This window comes from Eleginops maclovinus, chromosome 1 (assembly GCF_036324505.1).
Source record: "Eleginops maclovinus isolate JMC-PN-2008 ecotype Puerto Natales chromosome 1, JC_Emac_rtc_rv5, whole genome shotgun sequence".
Classification (NCBI taxonomy): domain Eukaryota; kingdom Metazoa; phylum Chordata; class Actinopteri; order Perciformes; family Eleginopidae; genus Eleginops; species Eleginops maclovinus.
The window spans coordinates 25,781,360-25,799,781 of NC_086349.1; the positions used below are offsets into that span (position 1 = coordinate 25,781,360).

At 41.6% G+C, this 18,422-nt stretch overlaps 1 protein-coding gene across 2 annotated transcripts in view; it reads left to right on the plus strand.

Moving 5' to 3' along the window:
- Positions 1-18,422, plus strand: part of iqsec2b (IQ motif and Sec7 domain ArfGEF 2b) — a 47,692-nt gene that overhangs the window by 22,440 nt on the left and 6,830 nt on the right. Inside the window, exons 1-11 of one of the 2 annotated variants that reach the window (XM_063892397.1) lie at positions 7,756-9,244; positions 9,783-10,071; positions 10,944-11,261; positions 11,477-12,531; positions 12,630-12,791; positions 13,673-13,795; positions 13,875-14,041; positions 15,495-15,634; positions 15,718-15,843; positions 17,712-17,811; positions 17,886-18,047. In XM_063892397.1, the coding sequence (XP_063748467.1) occupies positions 9,195-9,244; positions 9,783-10,071; positions 10,944-11,261; positions 11,477-12,531; positions 12,630-12,791; positions 13,673-13,795; positions 13,875-14,041; positions 15,495-15,634; positions 15,718-15,843; positions 17,712-17,811; positions 17,886-18,047 (2,692 nt within the window). In that variant the 5' untranslated portion in view covers positions 7,756-9,194. Of the gene's footprint in view, positions 1-7,755; positions 9,245-9,782; positions 10,072-10,943; positions 11,262-11,476; positions 12,532-12,629; positions 12,792-13,672; positions 13,796-13,874; positions 14,042-15,494; positions 15,635-15,717; positions 15,844-17,711; positions 17,812-17,885; positions 18,048-18,422 lie in introns of those variants that run through there. The other variant, XM_063892387.1, reaches the window with a different exon arrangement.

Genomic DNA, 18,422 nt, shown 5'->3' on the forward strand with positions numbered 1-18,422 from the left:
AAACAGTCTCAAATCTTTAAAGTAAATATTATTTTGTGGGGGATTTAACTTTGGTGTATTACAATTTGATGTCATTTGGCATTTTGCAGAAAGTAGTTTTTCATGTTGTTTACTTCCAGAACATGGTGACATCACAATGGAACACTCTCGCTCCTATTTGCTATAGCGCTCCAACAAATTGTACATGATAGGCCATAAGGGGTGGGACATCTTTAGGCAGTTGACCAATCACAACCGAGCCGGCCAGCTAACCAATCAGAGCAGACTGGGCTCTGGTTTCAGGTGAAAAGAGGAGCTGCAGCACAGGCAGTCTGAGAAACATAAAGAGCTTTCTGAACATTAAAGCAGGGAGACATGTCCCAGGAGAGAACTCCTTAAAGTAGAGACTCTAAATACTAATGTGAAACCTGAAGATGAACATAATATGGCCCCTTTAACTTCTTCCCGTGTCAAGTCGTAGCGTCCAGAGAGCTTCCCAGACTCCGGCTGAGTGAAATGAAACTGAAGTGACAGCTGGAGACAGGTGAACGGATTACAGACGATATATAGTTCCCTTTGAAGGCTGGTAATTAATAGAGGTTGTGTGTGTGTGTGTGTGTGTGTGTGTGTGTGTGTGTGTGTGTGTGTGTGTGTGTGTGTGTGTGTGTGTGTGTGTGTGTGTGTGTGTGTGTGTGTGTGTGTGTGTGTGTGTGTGTGTGTGTGTGTGTGTGTGTGTGTGTGTGTGTGTGTGTGTGTGTGTGTGTGTGTGTGTGACAGCACATACCTTTTTAAATGCTGGATTGTCTTCCCGACTGTCATGGGTTCGGCCTGTCATGATTGTCATGTCATAAAATGATCACAAGTTTTATGGCATGACCTCGATGCTTCATGTCGTTCATCACTTATCGTGCATATATCTGTCTATTACCTCTTCTTCTTCATCTTCTTCTTCTGTTTCTATAGGTATTTTAACACCTAAGAGTCCATTTTATTTATCACTTTGGTTTTGTGTTTTTTAGGTAAGATTTATTTGTTTAGGTTGCAGTTTTTTTCACATTCCAATTCCATTCTCTGTATCATCAAAGAGTCCATAGCTCCTTGATAGGCGGCACAAAGGTTGAGATTGCACATTTATTCATTCATTATTTGAGAAATACACTTTTTGCTTTCCCAAGATAGGACCACAATTATTTCTGGGACCATAAATCGTCCAACAAAAGTAGTTATCGGGCCCGAAGGTCCATTTTAATTATAATTTTGGTTTTATTGTTTAGGTTATTTAGTTGTTTTTAAAGGTACAAATCCTGGGACATTATTCCATTTATTTGAGAAGATAATATTAGTTTTTTTATTATTAAAAAATAATTACATTTAAAGCGTATTATCACAGGTTAACCGAGATTGTGTCCTTTAAGGGCTTCCGTAGCTGTAGGATATTTGCATTAGTATGCTTTATAAATGATCATTATGTCAGTGTCTTGAGAATGACAATAATAACGTCAATCTCAATTATTCTGAGACAAAGGTGGTCATTGTGATTGGCCTATTGGGGGTGTCACTTAAATTAATATACAGAAATAAATAAAAACCACAGAATAATAACTAAATCTGGAAGTGAATCGGTCAAAATGATCCACTAAGAAATGTCTAAAATACATCAAATTCAGACGGACTTACAGCGCGCTGATAAAGGAAAATCATTTTCTAATGAGAGTTTATATAACGCCGTGTCCTCCCCGCCTGTGTGTACAAGACAGGACTTATCTGAGCCCTCTGTCTCGCTTCATGCGCTCCGATTATCTGATGAATTAGTGCTTACAAAACACGGACATTTTCCAGCTCTGTCTCCCTGCAAACAATGCAGTCCTGCGGGGCTTCATATCTCAGATCCACTGCACAGATAGAGTGTGTGTGTGTGTGTGTGTGTGTGTGTGTGTGTGTGTGTGTGTGTGTGTGTGTGTGTGTGTGTGTGTGTGTGTGTGTGTGTGTGTGTGGCAGTAAAGTGTTGGCGGTGCAGGAATGCTTCGTTCTGACCAATGAATGTTTTGATTGTTTCTTTCTTCAGTTTGTATATTTGGAAGAATGGGATCACATCATGTGACGGAGAGAATACAGATTGTTGTCAGAAGTTAATTTATTTTATGGGAAACATTACGAAAAATGTGTCGATATTTATGCTTTAAAGAGTCCTCTCCTGCTGATGTTCAGGTGTATATCAGTATGTAGTGTCTCTACTTTAAAGAGTCCTCTCCTGCTGATGTTCAGGTGTATATCAGTATGTAGAGTCTCTACTTTAAAGAGTCCTCTCCTGCTGATGTTCAGGTGTATATCAGTATGTAGAGTCTCTACTTTAAAGAGTCCTCTCCTGCTGATGTTCAGGTGTATATCAGTATGTAGTGTCTCTACTTTAAAGAGTCCTCTCCTGCTGATGTTCAGGTGTATATCAGTATGTAGAGTCTCTACTTTAAAGAGTCCTCTCCTGCTGATGTTCAGGTGTATATCAGTATGTAGTCTCTACTTTAAAGAGTCCTCTCCTGCTGATGTTCAGGTGTATATCAGTATGTAGTGTCTCTACTTTAAAGAGTCCTCTCCTGCTGATGTTCAGGTGTATATCAGTATGTAGTGTCTCTACTTTAAAGAGTCCTCTCCTGCTGATGTTCAGGTGTATATCAGTATGTAGTGTCTCTACTTTAAAGAGTCCTCTCCTGCTGATGTTCAGGTGTATATCAGTATGTAGCGTCTCTCCTGGGACTGAAACTCTATTCACTGTTTTTCCAACATCATATCAGAGCAGAGGAGGAGGAGGATTTGGCTGTATATTAGCCCTGTAGAAACCTCCTAATCAATTGTGTTTGCAGATCAATATAAGACTGCAATATCTATTACTAGTGTTGTATTCCAGGGATTGTTTCTACTCAGGTGATCTAAGCATTTCTAAATAACTCCAGAGTGTCCAAAGCAAACAATAATCAAAGAAAGATCCGACAGTCTTTTCAGCACTTGAATTACTTCAACTCAAGTTGGGATGTACTTATTAAAGCTCTCCAGGTTTGCTGAAGTATAAGTAGTAAAGGTCCTCCTCTCCTGTGTGCATGCATTAAACAAGAAGGCTATCATTTAATGATAATCCATGGTGTGAGACGAGGTGAAGAGCGAGAAAGATGGCTGTATAAAACACGAGTGTGGTCATATCGCAGCTGGCGCCTCATTACTAATGTAGGGAAGCCTGTGTTCCCGAGAGGTTCTCCCCTGAGGATCCCTCATGGAGAACCTCCAGACGATTCATTGGAGCGCCAACAGATGGAGGACAGGGATAAACAGGACAGGGATAAACAGATCAAAACTGACTCCGGAGAGAGAAAGGGAAGTACACTCCTGTCCCTCACTCTTATATTATTGATGTGCTGACTGTGTGTGTGTGTGTGTGTGTGTGTGTGTGTGCGCAGCAGGACGAGGGATTAACCTCACGCCTCCTGCTATAGAGGAGCTAATAACTGCATGGAGCTGTGTGTTGACTCACATCCTGTCTGGTGTCTTCATGAAGAACTCTTGTGTCAGTTTCGCCGGATTTCTCCAAAGGTTATCGGAGAATATAAGTAACCCCGACCTCAGGAGATGTGGACAGTGAATGACTTAAGGAACAGAGAGGCTTACAGAAAGATCCCAGCTAACTGTTCTAGTACATTACATTCCCTGGAGCTGTGTTTTATCCTGAGCGACGTACAGCGTCAAGACACAGACAAGCCATATCATTGTAAGTGCTTCAGCTTCGAATGGAGTGAACTCGTTAAGTGCTAATCATTATTATTTTGGGTTTAATAGCAGAGTAGTTGAAACAGGTGGGTTTTCAGAAGATATGTACACTTCCTGCTGGCCTGATATCAGTGGGGAGCTTGCTCCACCATGTAGGAACCAGGATGTTTCAGTTAAGGGATACCTGGTCCAACTGGTGGAGTAGTGTGCCAGTTGGCTGATGCACCTGCTGGAGTGTATAGGAAGGGGCTGGATCCTTTCACAGCACAGTAGGCCAGTACCAGTGTCTTAAAGCGGATCATGGCAACAACTGGCAGTCAGTGAAGGAAGCAGAGGAGCGGTGCATTGTGGGAGAACTTTGTGAGGTTGAAAACCAGTCGAGCCGCTGCATTCTGAGTTAAATGCAGCGGTTGGATGGATAACCAAAGACAGCAGGTTATGGTGTCGTGAAATAAACGTGGGGTCATGGTAATGTGTCTCCTCCTCCTCCTCTCGGCAGATAAACCTGCCGATAAAAACCAGTGAAAACACTGAATAAAGCAGGCTGACATTAGAAATCAGTGTTTCCCCGTGCTGTTTGGCAGATATAGGATGAAGGCTGTAATGTTTGCTCAGCTTCCGATCCAGACATCCTAAGACTGAAATCAGTAATCCTGAAGAGTGAGCTCCGAGATATAAATGTGGATTAAGAAAGTAAATGTATGGGTTCATGAATATAATGTATGAGCTATAGTGATGCTGCCTGTTGGCACTGTAAAGAGACATGCTAGTCTTATTTCCATAACAACACTGTAGAAACTTGAAATCTTGCCAGGTATGTTCGTCTAATTTCTAGTCAGAATAAGCCGATACACTTCATATAAGACATAAGAACTTCAGAAGAAACAATACAGTGAGATATAGGGTGTAGTTTTGAGACGATGCATCAGAGACTCTCAAAAAGATCTTATTCTGAGCTTTATCTCCTCAGGCCACAACCAAAGAGAGGAAGACGTACAACAAGTTCAGCGAGAACAGCCTCACCTTTATTAAAATAACTCTCAAAAGTCCTGCAGTGGAGTTGGATCGACACCTGGTTAACTTCAAATGACCCAGGCCGGGTGAGGGGCAGGGAAGAGTGTCCGAGTGAGAGCCAGGGAGAGAGCCAGGGAGCGACTGTGACCCCGGGCAGCTGGGCTTCAGTAGGTCCTGGGATATGATCAGGTGTCCCCAGTTAGGCTGGCTCTGGCCCTGGCCCTGGCCGTGGTTCTTGCTCTGGCTCTGGCTCTGGCTCTGGCTCTGGCTCTGGCTCTGGCTCTGGCTCTGGCTCTGGCTCTGGCTCTGGCTCTGGCTCTGGCTCTGGTTTTTGCTCTGGCTCTGGCCCTGGCTCTGGCCCTGGTTCTTGCTCTGGCTCTGGCCCTGGCCCTGGCCCTGGCTCTGGCTCTGGCTCTGGCTCTGGCTCTGGCTTTGGCTCTGGCTCTGGCTCTGGCTCTGGCTCTTGCTCTGGTTCTGGTTCTGGCTCTGGCTCTGGCTCTGGCGCTGGCGCTGGCTCTGGCTCTTGCTCTGGCTCTGGTTCTGGTTTTTGCTCTGGCTCTTGCTCTGGTTCTGGCTCTGGCTCTGGCGCTGGTTCTGGCTCTGGCTCTGGCTCTGGCTCTGGCTCTGGCTCTGGCTCTGGCGCTGGCGCTGGCTCTGGCTCTGGCCCTGGTTCTTGCTCTGGCCCTGGCTCTGGCTCTGGCTCTGGCTCTGGCTCTGGCTCTGGCTCTGGCTCTGGTTCTGGCGCTGGCGCTGGCGCTGGCGCTGGCTCTGGCTCTGGCCCTGGCGCTGGCTCTGGTTTTTGCTCTGGCTCTGGCTCTGGGGCTACGGCACATGTCATGTTTGTAAAAGATGGATCGTCTTGCAACAACATCTTTACTTGATTTGAACAAACATCAGAACACTTTGGAGCATTTGTGGCTTATTTCGTAACACAACAGCTAGTTACAAGATGTTGTTCATCTAAATATTCCATATTATTTATAAGAGATCTTACCAGGCACATTTTCACTTGTTCTACTTCCCGATTCTTTAACTTATTACCCGCGGAAACACCTTCTCTATAGTCTTGTTTTACTTGATTTTGATTTTACTTGTTGCAGCTCCCTCTCCACTCTATAAACCGTTTGTGTTTTTACATCTCATTTACCATTCCTCCTCCTCCTCTGCTCCTTAAATAGAGAGGAGCCGAGGAGCGGAAGGAGGGAGGGAGGGGGTTGCTTAGTGACGGTTGCTTAGTGACCTCTGTGGGCGGTGAGGCAGTTGTTGGGACCAGAAGCGTAGTTGCCATGGCGACTGTTATCGACTGTTACGGAGGTGGGTGTTTCCGAAAAAAGACGCTCCACAGGTTGTGAATGACACTCTGCAGAATGTGAAACAACACGAGAGATCCGTCTCTCAAACACGTGTTGCTTATTTAATATGGAAGACCGGGTTGTTGTCTGCGCTCGGTTCCTGTTGACACTTTGTTTTCACTGTGAGAAAAGAAGACTCTGGGTCCAAAAGCTGCTTAATTCCCTGCAAATAGTACATGTTTTTGGAGATTTGCAATCCAAAAATAAGCAGTATGTAACAGAAGAAAGAAAACCACTTGTGGGGATGAGTTTTTATTTAGTTTTAAACGTCTAAAAACAAAGTAAATGTTAAAAAGTAGAATTTGTTGTTGTTTTGATCTTGTGTGTTTTATCATTTTTCATAAATGTTCTAATAAGTACAAAAACAAATCAGTGTTTAAAAAACCTGTACGTAAAACTCTAAATAAACAAGATAATTAGGTATTCAATGACCTTAAAAAAGGTGAACATCTTGTCCTACACCTTTTATAATACATATTTTAAATAATCTGTATTTTAAAAGCACGTATTATAACTACCTGCCACTGTTCACACCTCCACCAAATCAAATGAACACAAATCAATGTTAATTGGACCAAAACAAGCGAGCAGGACCAATTAAAGTAGAATACTAATCTGAACGCTAAGGTTACGCAATCAACAAAAATACCCATCAAATAAATCAATAGTAACAAATCAAACTAAATGAGTATGAGTGACAGCAGAGTTCTAACCAGATATATCAACATGTGAAGCTGCTGCAGAACACATCTCTGAGCTGTGGTGATGTGTGTGTTCCTGCAGAGGTCAGGAGTGTGTCATGTGTCTCTCTGTGTGTTTGTGGGACGCGCTGCAGCTTTCCTCTGTGCTGCCGTTAGACTCAACAAACACTCAGCCGGTCATGAGCTGCACAGGATGTCCGGCTGCATTGTGCTGAGTTTCCCCCCCCCCCCCCGACCCAGTCCAAAGACCCTGAGGCTTTGTTTGAATTTCAGCATCAACTTCTAACGAACCCTGACTGAGTGACATATTCACGGATGTTTTATAAGATAAGATTAAATGCGTAACAAAGAGAGACATTTTGATTATTTCTGGGCAGACTATTTCCTGTGAATTTTGCGTATTAGATCATTTTTAATGCAACTCTTTCATCATGTTTTTATTTATTTTTATTTTACACAACAATACATACGTTTTTTTGTGTGTTTTAAAGCTTTTTTTCAGACATTTTTCTGTATTTATTGTCATTGTCATCAGATGATACACTGTCTTTGCAGATGCATACTTCTATAGGTTTATTCATTAGGATGGCAAGCTTCTGTGAATAAAACTGGGGTCAGATGATGTGCCTTTATCGTGTAAAATAAAAACATTAAAAATAATAATCAAACTGTTAAAAATAATATTATAATTTAATTTAAATTCTTCACATTAAAGAATGAAATCCCCAAAAAAAGGATCTTTCTTTTCTTTTTTTACACTAATAATAAACAATAACCCAATAATTTAATCTGAATTAATTTAATATTATTTAATAAAAATGAGAAACTATATTTTGTTCTTTTTTTGAATAATAATCCAGACTTTTAAAATAGAATATAATAAAATAGAATATAAAAATACAAATTTGATTCAGGTTTCTTCAAAGGAATAAAAGAAAGTCCTGAGGAATAAGCAAACTCATATTGTCTTACACCCTTAAACCCAAGGCCTCTAACAGGCTGGGGTCAATCCTTCAATATCCAAACTAACAAATTAAAATACCATCAAGTTATTTCCTGCCTCCCTGAGGAGCTTTTTCCTACTTGTCCTGTTTTTAGAACAGGAAGTCTCTCAATCCAAAACAAAGAGGCAGGCAGGGAGGGGCCGGCACTCGAAAAAAGTTTGTCCCCATAAACAGAGCTCCACTTCTCTTCTTTTATTGCCATCTGCATACATGTTTGAGACTATGCAAACGCAAGAAACCACACCACCAACTCATCAAATTTGCATTTCTCCCATGTGCAGAATGCTTCGCTCCCACACATCTGACCCTGGATCTGCAGCAGCTCCGGTTTATTGCACAGCTGACAGAAAAGGGGGCGTGGCTAAATAAAAAAAGGGGGAGGAAACAGGCAGGGGAGGAAACAGGCAGGAGCATGACACTGATCTCCCAACAACACCCACTGACTCAGGGACTTGTGGTGGGATTTGTCTGGGAAACATGAGCAGCAGGAGGATCTCTGGACTTTAATCTGGCTGAGTTTTTATGGTTTTGCTGTTTGGATTCAAATCCAGCTAAAGTTTGTTGGGTGATTTTGCTGCAAACCTTAGCTGCTAGCTTTGAGTGGAAGTGAATCTGGAAGGAGATGTATTTTGTCTCACTATTTACACTTGCTTCTTACATTACTTAGTCTGTCCTGTCAGTGTAGTGTTGGAGTTGTGTGTTGTTTAGCTTGTAACAGTGTGTGTGTCATAGAAGTACACACTACTAAGTCTTTATTGTTTTGCATTTGATTTCAGCTAAAGTGTGTTGGTGATTTGGTTGCAAGTCTTCGCTGCTAGCTTTTAAAGAGAGTTATTCTAAGAGCCTCTCTATATTTTGCTTGCTTGTTTAAACTCGCTCCTAACAGAACCTGGGCTTTCCTGTTGGAAGTGTTAGTGTTTTAGTGGTGTTTTGCTCCTTTTAAAGTCAGCTGCAACAAGGGTATCATAGAGTACAGACTGCTAAGTCTTTATTGTTTTGCATTTGAATCCAGCTAAAGTGTTTTGTGGATGTGGTTGCAAATCTTAGCTGCTAGCTTTCACTTCTGAGTGAATCTGGGGTGTTTTTTTGTCACAAGATAAAGTTAGTTTTACATGCCGCAAACATAACCTGCACTGTGTGTGTGTGTGTGTGTGTGTGTGTGTGTGTGTGTGTGTGTGTGTGTGTGTGTGTGTGTGTGTGTGTGTGTGTGTGTGTGTTTAAACACTCCTTCAAATCAGCTTGTCAGATAAAGCCACACTGAGTGGGACTGAGGGACAGTGAATAACCTCTAGTAGTGTATTAACTCATATTCTGACTCTAAACGAAGGAGGTATAAGGAACACGGGGCATGTGTTTGGATCTTTAGCACTACTTTGAGTCAAAAGTTCACCATGAATCCCCGCAGGAGAAAGTTAACTACTCGCCGCACTAAACTTTACCAGTAAGTACTCTTTTCTGATTCCAGCTCTGAAGACGAGACTCTGCATGCACTAACATGTCTTCCATGCACTGGTCAATTTGGAGAATCTGTGGTATTTAACTTCTGGGGGAAAGACAACATCCAGGATGCACTTTGTTTTTCCGTGTCTATACAAGTTCCATTCAGGTCTCCTTTCCATTTTTAAACATCCTTTTTTTAGAGAACTTATAATACAGAAACTATTGTGTAAATGTGAGAAATGAAATGGGGAAGTTTCAGGGTGATATTAGTTGCATTTCTCTCCCTTTCATGTACAGTATTGTCAAGGTTCTTTAAAGGTACCTCTATTAGGAACCTTTTCCTCTAATGTATCAACAAAATGAAACAAGAATTTTGAACCTGGCTTTACTCAATAATCCCATTCCTGTTCTGGAAATGTTTACAAATGAGCACATAGTTCATATTCTAATGTCAGAAATCAACTGGGTAAGTTTCATTGTGATATCTATCAGTTGTTGTTTTTACCCTATTCACCACTAACAGCTTCTTTCCCCTGCAGTGTGGAAGGGGATCCTCCAGAGACGGGCCCCCGCAAAGAAACCTCCTTCATCCAGCAGACCCCTTACCTGCGAGGCTCTGAGCGTTACACTGACAGCAGCCCTGCGGCCCCCGGGTCTAGGGAACCTTCATGCGTGTCGGCCCCCAGCTCAGCGAGCCTGGCCTGGGCCCTGCGGAGCCGCCACCAGCCCGCCAGCCTGGCCCTCCGCAAGCAGGAGGAAGAGGAGAATAAGAGGTGCAAGGCGCTGTCCGACAGCTACGAACTCTCCACTGACCTGCAGGATAAGAAGGTAACAGTGGGGGGAGTAACTGAGTGCACTGACAGTATTCAGACTCTTTCAGAAAACCTCAAAATTCAGACTTTTTTTCAGAAAGTCTGATGATGTTGACTTTTTGCTCAAACTCTTCAAATGTTGACTTCTTTCTTGAAATCAAAAAATTCAGACTATTTTCAGAAATTCATTCAGAAAGTCAGACTGAATTCTCAAATTTCGGACATGTTTCTGAAAATCTCAAAATTCAGACTTTATTCAAAAAATCTTAGCATTTAAACTTTTTTTCAGAAAATCTCAAAGTTCTGACGACTTAAAATGTTGACTTTTTGCTCAAAATCTCCAAATGTTGATTTCTTTCTTGAAATAAAAAAATCTGACTATTTTCTGAAAATCTCAAAACTCAGACTTTATTCAAAAAATCTTAACATTCTGACATTTATCAGGAAAACCCAAAATGGTAACTTATATGGAAATCAGGTGAAAGAAAAGTGTTTTTACAAATCTTTTATCGTGTTTATTTTTCTCTTCTATTCTTTTTTTAATGAAAGTGAAAAGATGTACAGGTCACACAAACATGACACTAGAAAAGACAAAATAAATCAGTTTGCAGTATTTATTCTTTAGCTCCTCTACCAGCTGCAACGTTAAAGGGATGACCAAATGAATGCATCAATAATATAATATGATACAATTATATTTCATTCTTAAATCAGCCATTGTGCACGGTGAGTACTTCTCCTTTCTGTTCTTAAGTATAATATGATGGTTATACTATTGTACTTTAACTAAGCATCTGAGGAGGTGTTTTCTCCACTGAGGCACCCCAGCAAACATTATGCAGATGGATTCCCTCTCTTTTATCTTCTCTTCCTCCCCCTCTCCTCCAGGTGGAGATGCTGGAGAGGAAGTACGGAGGCTCCTTCGTCAGTCGCAGAGCAGCGAGGACCATCCAGACGGCGTTCAGACAGTACCGCATGAACAAGAACTTCGAGCGCCTGCGCAGCTCGGCGTCCGAGAGCCGCATGACGCGCCGCATCATCCTGTCCAACATGAGGCTGCAGTACTCCTTCGACGAGCGGCAGCCGCAGCAGCAGGCCCAGACTCAGACCAACTTCACCCACAACGTGGCCATCGGACCCCCCCACTCCCCAGACCCCGACCGGCCTGGAGACTACACACACCTGGAGGACTCCTTCTCCAAACAGGTGACCTCTATTCACACTCTTTATGATCCACAGGAACACACCTGCTGCTGTGGCTCCAAAGAAGCTCCTGTTTGGACGGAACCTCAGCCAGTAAAATAGAACATGTTTACTGCTTTATTATATTTAGGATTAATAAAAACAATAAGAATAAATAAATACTTGGTGTTAAATGAACTTCAGTCAGGATGCTGACCTCCCCCTCTCCCCCCCCCCAGGTGAAGTCTCTCGCCGACTCCATAGACGACGCCCTCACCTGCCGCGCGGGTCGCGATGATTCCCAGGAGGGCAGCAGGGAGGGGGGGGTTCTCAGCGAGGACTTTGGAGAGTGTGTGTGGAGCAGCAGCAGCAACCCATCCTCCCAGCGGGGGCTAGGGGAGCGCGCCCGGGGGGCGGGTGGGGGCCTCAGCATGCACGGAGACAGCACGGCCACCTCCTACAGCGACGTCACACTCTACATGGACGACGGCATGCCCTCCTCACCGCTGTCCCTGGACCGGGCCCCCAGCAGCACGGATACAGAGTACTGGGGCCCCGGCGGGGGAGTGGGAGGGCGTGAGGACAGCAGGGACACAGAGGGGGGGGGCAGCAGTAACAGTCGGCGCAGCACACCGTGCACCGAGTGCCGGGATTACCGTCTGAGAGGAGCTCACCTGCCGCTGCTCACCATCGAGCCCCCCAGCGACAGCTCCGTGGACATGAGCGACCGCTCCGACCGCGGCTCCCTCACCCGGCAGCTGGTGTATGAGCAGGAGCCAGTGGGGGGGGCCGGCTCACCTCAGGGGACCCTCAAACACTCCCCCAACACAGGAACCCGCCCCCCCTCCACGGCGGCCGCCCAGGGTCAGACCCGGCCGCCGGGCAGAGTCATCCCCACACACATCCCCCACCAGGTGGCTGCACACCACCACCATCACCACCACCCCATCCACCACCACCAGTACCCCGACACCCCCTCCTCCTCCTCCTCCCCCCAGCAACCCCCCACCACCCCCCTGTCCTCCTCCTCCTCCACGGCGCTGCCCCCTGGGGGTCTGGAGCAGCCCTGCTGCTCGGACGGAGACAACGACTCGCTCAACTCCACCACCAACTCCAACGAGACGGTGAACTGCAGCTCGGGCTCCTCGTCTCAGGACAGCCTGCGGGAGCCGCTGCCCCCCCTCGGGAAGCAGACCTACCAAAGGGAGTGCCGCCACAGCTGGGACTCCCCCCCCTTCAACAGCGACGTGGTGCAGAGGCGGCAGTACCGCATCGGACTCAACCTGTTCAACAAGTGAGGCGCTGTGGGCTTTGGATCTGTGTTGTCGTTGTTGTTGACCTACAGTAAACTGGTGACAGTGTTTTGATATATTTGATTTCCTCCGACTGCAGGAAGCCAGAGAAGGGGATCCAGTACCTGATAGAGAGAGGGTTCGTCTCGGACACTCCGGTTGGGATCGCTCGCTTCATCCTGGAGAGGAAGGGCCTCAGCCGGCAGATGATCGGAGAGTTCCTGGGGAACCGACAGAAACAATTCAACAAGGACGTGTTAGAGTGAGTCTGGGGAGGGAAAACACAGGGGAGAGCATTAACAAGTCATTAGAATGGAGAAAAAATGTAAGAATATAATGCTTTTATATTTAAACTACTCACCAAATGCCCTTACAGTAAAAGAAGGATGACAATAAACAAGGAAAGTCATTTTGAATTTTAAACACATGTGTTAAAACTGCAACTCTCACAGTACTCTCTCTGCAGTGTAATCCCGATCTCATTCATCCACAGACTATTTTCAATTAAACCTTCCATGTAAAAACTTGCAGGGATTAGAAACATGCCGGCACAAGCAGAATAGTTTATGTGGAAGTTTTATTGGGTTTGCTGTTTTTCACGTCCATTCAAGAAGACTTTCCTATTATTGGGGGACTATTTGTTCACCGTGGAGGCATACAAGAACAACAAGAATTCAAGGTTCAGAAATGGATGTGTTAATGATCATTTGTGGGTGAAGTATTCCTTTTCATATTTCCTTTATAAAGATACAGATATACACTCATTTATCTTTTTCTAATCTATTAAAACTCGCCTTTTAAAGGAAATGACTAAGCAAATAATCATTTTGTGGGTAAAGCATTACGTTTCCACACAGATCTTTGCAGCTCAGTAATTTCATGCCATGTCTAAACGAATTCAACCTTAAAGCAAGCCTCTCCCTACACACATATTTGTGGTATAGTTCATAGTCTCTTAGCTCTTTCTGTATTCGTTTGAGAGCTCCTGATGTGTCTGACTGTTACCAAACATTGTGTGCATCGATGTGAAGCTACCTGCTCTGGTCTGTCCTGCACTTTGATCCACTTTGGTGATTCTGAATCTGCTTGATCAAATAAATGTGACCTGACTCTGATGTGAGGTGTGGTCCTGCTCTGTTGCAGCTGTGTGGTGGATGAGATGGACTTCTCAGGGATGGACCTGGACGACGCTCTCAGGAAGTTCCAGGCTCAGATTAAAGTTCAGGGAGAGGCTCAGAAGGTGGAGCGGCTCATCGAGGCGTTCAGGTGTGTGTGTGTGTTTAATGCATCCAGTAGATTTGCAGCAGAGGCAGGGTGTTTAAACGTTGTGTCTCTCTCCTCTCAGTCAGAGGTACTGTGTGTGTAATCCCACGCTGGTCCGGCAGTTCCAGAACCCGGACACCATCTTCATCCTTGCCTTCGCCATCATCCTCCTCAACACGGACATGTACAGCCCCAACGTGAAGGCGGAGCGGAAGATGAAGCTCGAGGATTTCATCAAGAATCTGAGAGGTGCTTACAGGCAGAAAAGACACATTCACTTTAAATCAGAGGGAACACCAGGATTTTAGCCTTTGCAAACCATTTACATGCACTAAAACACATATAACGCACTACAGGAAATGGAAAACTCCCAAAAAGCACAAAATATGCTCTTTAATTTGACAAATTATCGTCCGAGCATGTTTCTACGTCGATGGAGACATTATTTCTTGAGTCACACCGCTACAGTCTCGTTCTGATTTGCCGTAAACACCTGAGCACTCGTCCCCTGCAGCTTGTTAAAGGAGCGACCAGACAAACTTCCCCTGTGATGAAGTGTGCTGTCAGTTTGAGACTGCTGAGCTAATTAACTCTCAGCTGCACATCACGGCGTGCTGCTCCTCTTCAGCATCTCTGACAACACCTTTTCAGTTTCCAACGTGGAGGCTGCACTTTGTTTACTTTCTCTCTTGTTCCCGACGGCGTGACAACAACACTAGCCTGCAAGCGGCTGTCAATCAAACAAGTTTCCCTAATAAACATTCCTTTGATGCAATCATTTTAAAAACCTTCAAGGATAAATAAATATATCTCTTGCTACCAGAAATGCAAGTTGGTTAAACTTGCTATTTAAAAGGATTATATTTACATAAACGTTTCTGTAAAACAAGGACATTTGGAGCTGATTTGTCTGTAAATATGGCTTTAAATGCTTTAGGAAAGGATAATGCAATTCTCTGTTGGCACTATGTTTTTTAAAACGATCAAACATATTTTGTAGGTTTCTTTTTTGACAAATTCAGTGTTTTCTTGTCTCTGATGCATGCCGATACTACTGATGCAGAACGAGAGGGTCATATAAAAGCTTCTGTTATTCACTCTGTCCTTAAATCGACAGATTTCTTAATAAGTTTATATGTTAAATAATAAGTTTTCTTTACTTAAATGAATAAAAACTTCACTATATATGAAATAAAAGTTGTCTTACACCGCCTTTTATCAATAAGGCCCACAGGGAATCTCCATATTGGGAACCAGTAGACGAGTGGACTATGTTGAGTTAAACACTCTGTTTGAATGTCAGGAAAATGCATTTTCATGAGGTATGTGTGTAAGAGAGGGAAGAGTAGATTTAAGCTGCAAATAAAGTCCCAGAACACTTTCAAACTTACATAAAATATTCATATTTATTTGCATTTATTTTAACTTCTAAACCTTCAGCTGGAATGGAGTTTATTTGCAACTCGTTAAAAAGCGTGGAAGACAGATCTCAGGCATGTTTCACCGTTTAATGTCCTTTATTTCTTTATACAATGTACTGCAATCGTCCAAATTCTGCAGAAGAACGTGCAGACAGTCTTCTTAAACTCGTGCAAACCTCTTGTTTGTGAGGACCTATTGCATCAGACACTCTGCATACTTTGTCATTTGTTGTTTTTACATCAGTTCCTAATCGCCTCTCTTTCCCTGCCTCCCCCTCAAGGAGTGGACAACGGTCAGGACATCCCGCGGGACCTGCTGGTGGGGATCTACCAGCGGATCCAGAAGTGGGAGCTGCGCACCAACGATGACCACGTGTCTCAAGTGCAGGCAGTGGAGAGAGTCATTGTGGGCAAGAAGCCTGTGAGCAACATACCATGCTGTGTGACGTGATGCCACGACTAGTTTAAATTTTATTCATTTATTTGTGCTGTATCTGTCTGTAGGTGCTGTCCCTCCCCCACCGCCGGCTGGTGTGCTGCTGCCAGCTGTACGAGGTGCCGGACCCCAACAGACCCCAGAGGACGGGGGTGCACCAGAGAGAGGTGTTCCTGTTCAACGACCTGCTGGTGGTGAGGAGTTTTATCAAATAATAGGGTAACACTTTGAACTAATAGATATCACCAGGAAACTTCCTGAGGTGATGAATTATTTTTAGTCTCAACTTTTCTGAAATGTTGTGTTAAATCATGAAAATGAGCCATTATCTCATTAATATGAGAAAATGATAATAAAGGATATTGAATAAATATATAATAATAATAAGGAGGAGGGGAGGGGGAGGGGGGGCTGAAGATCCCTCACCAGGGAGGGAAGTAAGGGTTCTGAATATACTTATATTGTGTGTATGTGTGTGCGTGCATGCGTACGTTCGTGCGTGTGTGCATATGTAAGTATGTGTGCGTATATGTTTATAAGTATATGGGATTAAGTTTTGTATACGTATGCGCAGGTGCACGTCTGTATCTGCTTGTGCATGTAATGCCAATCTAAGTTAATGTATATATGGATATTATTTGCAAATTACCGGGTGTATGTACATGCACAATATACCATGAATTTATTTAAGTTTAATTTAAAACGATATCTGTATATGTATACATGCTCCTTCCTGTTAACATGAATTCATCAAAAATAACAATAAAAAGTTCTGAACAAAAAATAAATAATAATAATAAATGATATTGAATAAATATATAATAATAATAATAATAATAATAATAATAATAATAAATGATATTGAATAAATATATTATAATAATAATAATAATAATAATAATAATAATAATAAATGATATTGAATAAATATATAATAATAATAATAATAATAATAAATGATATTGAATAAATATATTATAATAATAATAATAATAATAATAATAAATGATATTGAATAAGTATATAATAATAATAATAATAATAATAATAATAATAATAAATGATATTGAATAAATATATAATAATAATAATAATAATAATAATAAATGATATTGAATAAATATATTATAATAATAATAATAATAATAATGATAATAATAATAATAAATGATATTGAATAAATATATTATAATAATAATAATAATAATAATAATAATAAATGATATTGAATAAGTATATAATAATAATAATAATAATAATAATAATAATAATAATAATAATAATAATAAATGATATTGAATAAATATATAATAATAATAATAAATGATATTGAATAAATATATAATAATAATAATAAATGATATTGAATAAATATATAATAATAATAATAATAATAATAAATGATATTGAATAAATATATAATAATAATAATAAATGATATTGAATAAATATATAATAATAATAATAATAATAATAATAATAATAATAAATGATATTGAATAAATATATAATAATAATAATAAATGATATTGAATAAATATATAATAATAATAATAAATGATATTGAATAAATATATTATAATAATAATAATAATAATAATAATAATAAATGATATTGAATAAATATATAATAATAATAATAATAATAATAATAAATGATATTGAATAAATATATAATAATAATACAAATAATAATAAATTAAATTGAATAAATATATTATAATAATAATAATAATAAAATAGCAATAATAATAATAATCACACACATGGTGCAGAATATACAACACACAATATTAATTACACATTAAAAGCATAGCTTCCCAGAACAGAAATGTGAACACGGGATAAAACCAGTGTCAAAAATATCAGTCAAATGTCTTTTCTCGCTTAATCAGAAAATACAATACAGTACAAATATGTCAATGAGGCGTTACGTAAGTTTAGGTTAATTTAGGATAAATGTGCAGACTCAAATAGTCCAGGTTGATAATGTAAACACCTAAATGTGCATTTTGGATGTTTCTTTCACTTACACTTAGATTCCATGTTTGTGTCCCCACAGGTGACCAAAATCTTCCAGAAGAAGAAAACCTCAGTGACTTACAGTTTCAGACAATCGTTCCCTCTGGTGGAGATGCAGGTGCACATGTTCCAGAACTCATGTGAGAAACTTTACTTTTCAACCATTCCTAATTCCCTTCGAGGTGTTTTATTCCCCTGTTTTTGCATCCCTCAGACTACCCTCACGGTATCCGCCTTACCACCGCGGTGATCGAGGGGGATAGGAAGGTCCTGATCGTGTTTATGGCCCCCAGTCAGCAGGACCGAACCCGCTTTGTGAGCGACCTCAGGGAGAGCATCGCTGAAGTGCAGGAGATGGAGAAATACAGGGTGGAATGTAAGTCCGCCCCCTGCAGGCCACTACTGTCAACTACAACCACCTTTACACCAGTACTGTACTGTACTGTTCTGTTCTGTTCTGTTCTGTACTGTACTGTTCTGTACTGTACTGTACTGTTCTGTACTGTACTGTACTGTACTGTACTGTATGCAGTGTTTTTCAACTTTTATGAGCCGCGGTCCACTTTTTACATCAGAAAAGGGCCACATTATTGGCTAATACAGAATATCAAATGACTATTTAAAGACGAGTCTCTCAATTAGACCACGAGTGTTGATAAGAAGTAGCCAGCTTTGAGAGCTCTCTTACACACCATTGTGGGTTTTTTGGGACCACAGACTGTTGGATTTATTTGCAGACATCAAACAAGGT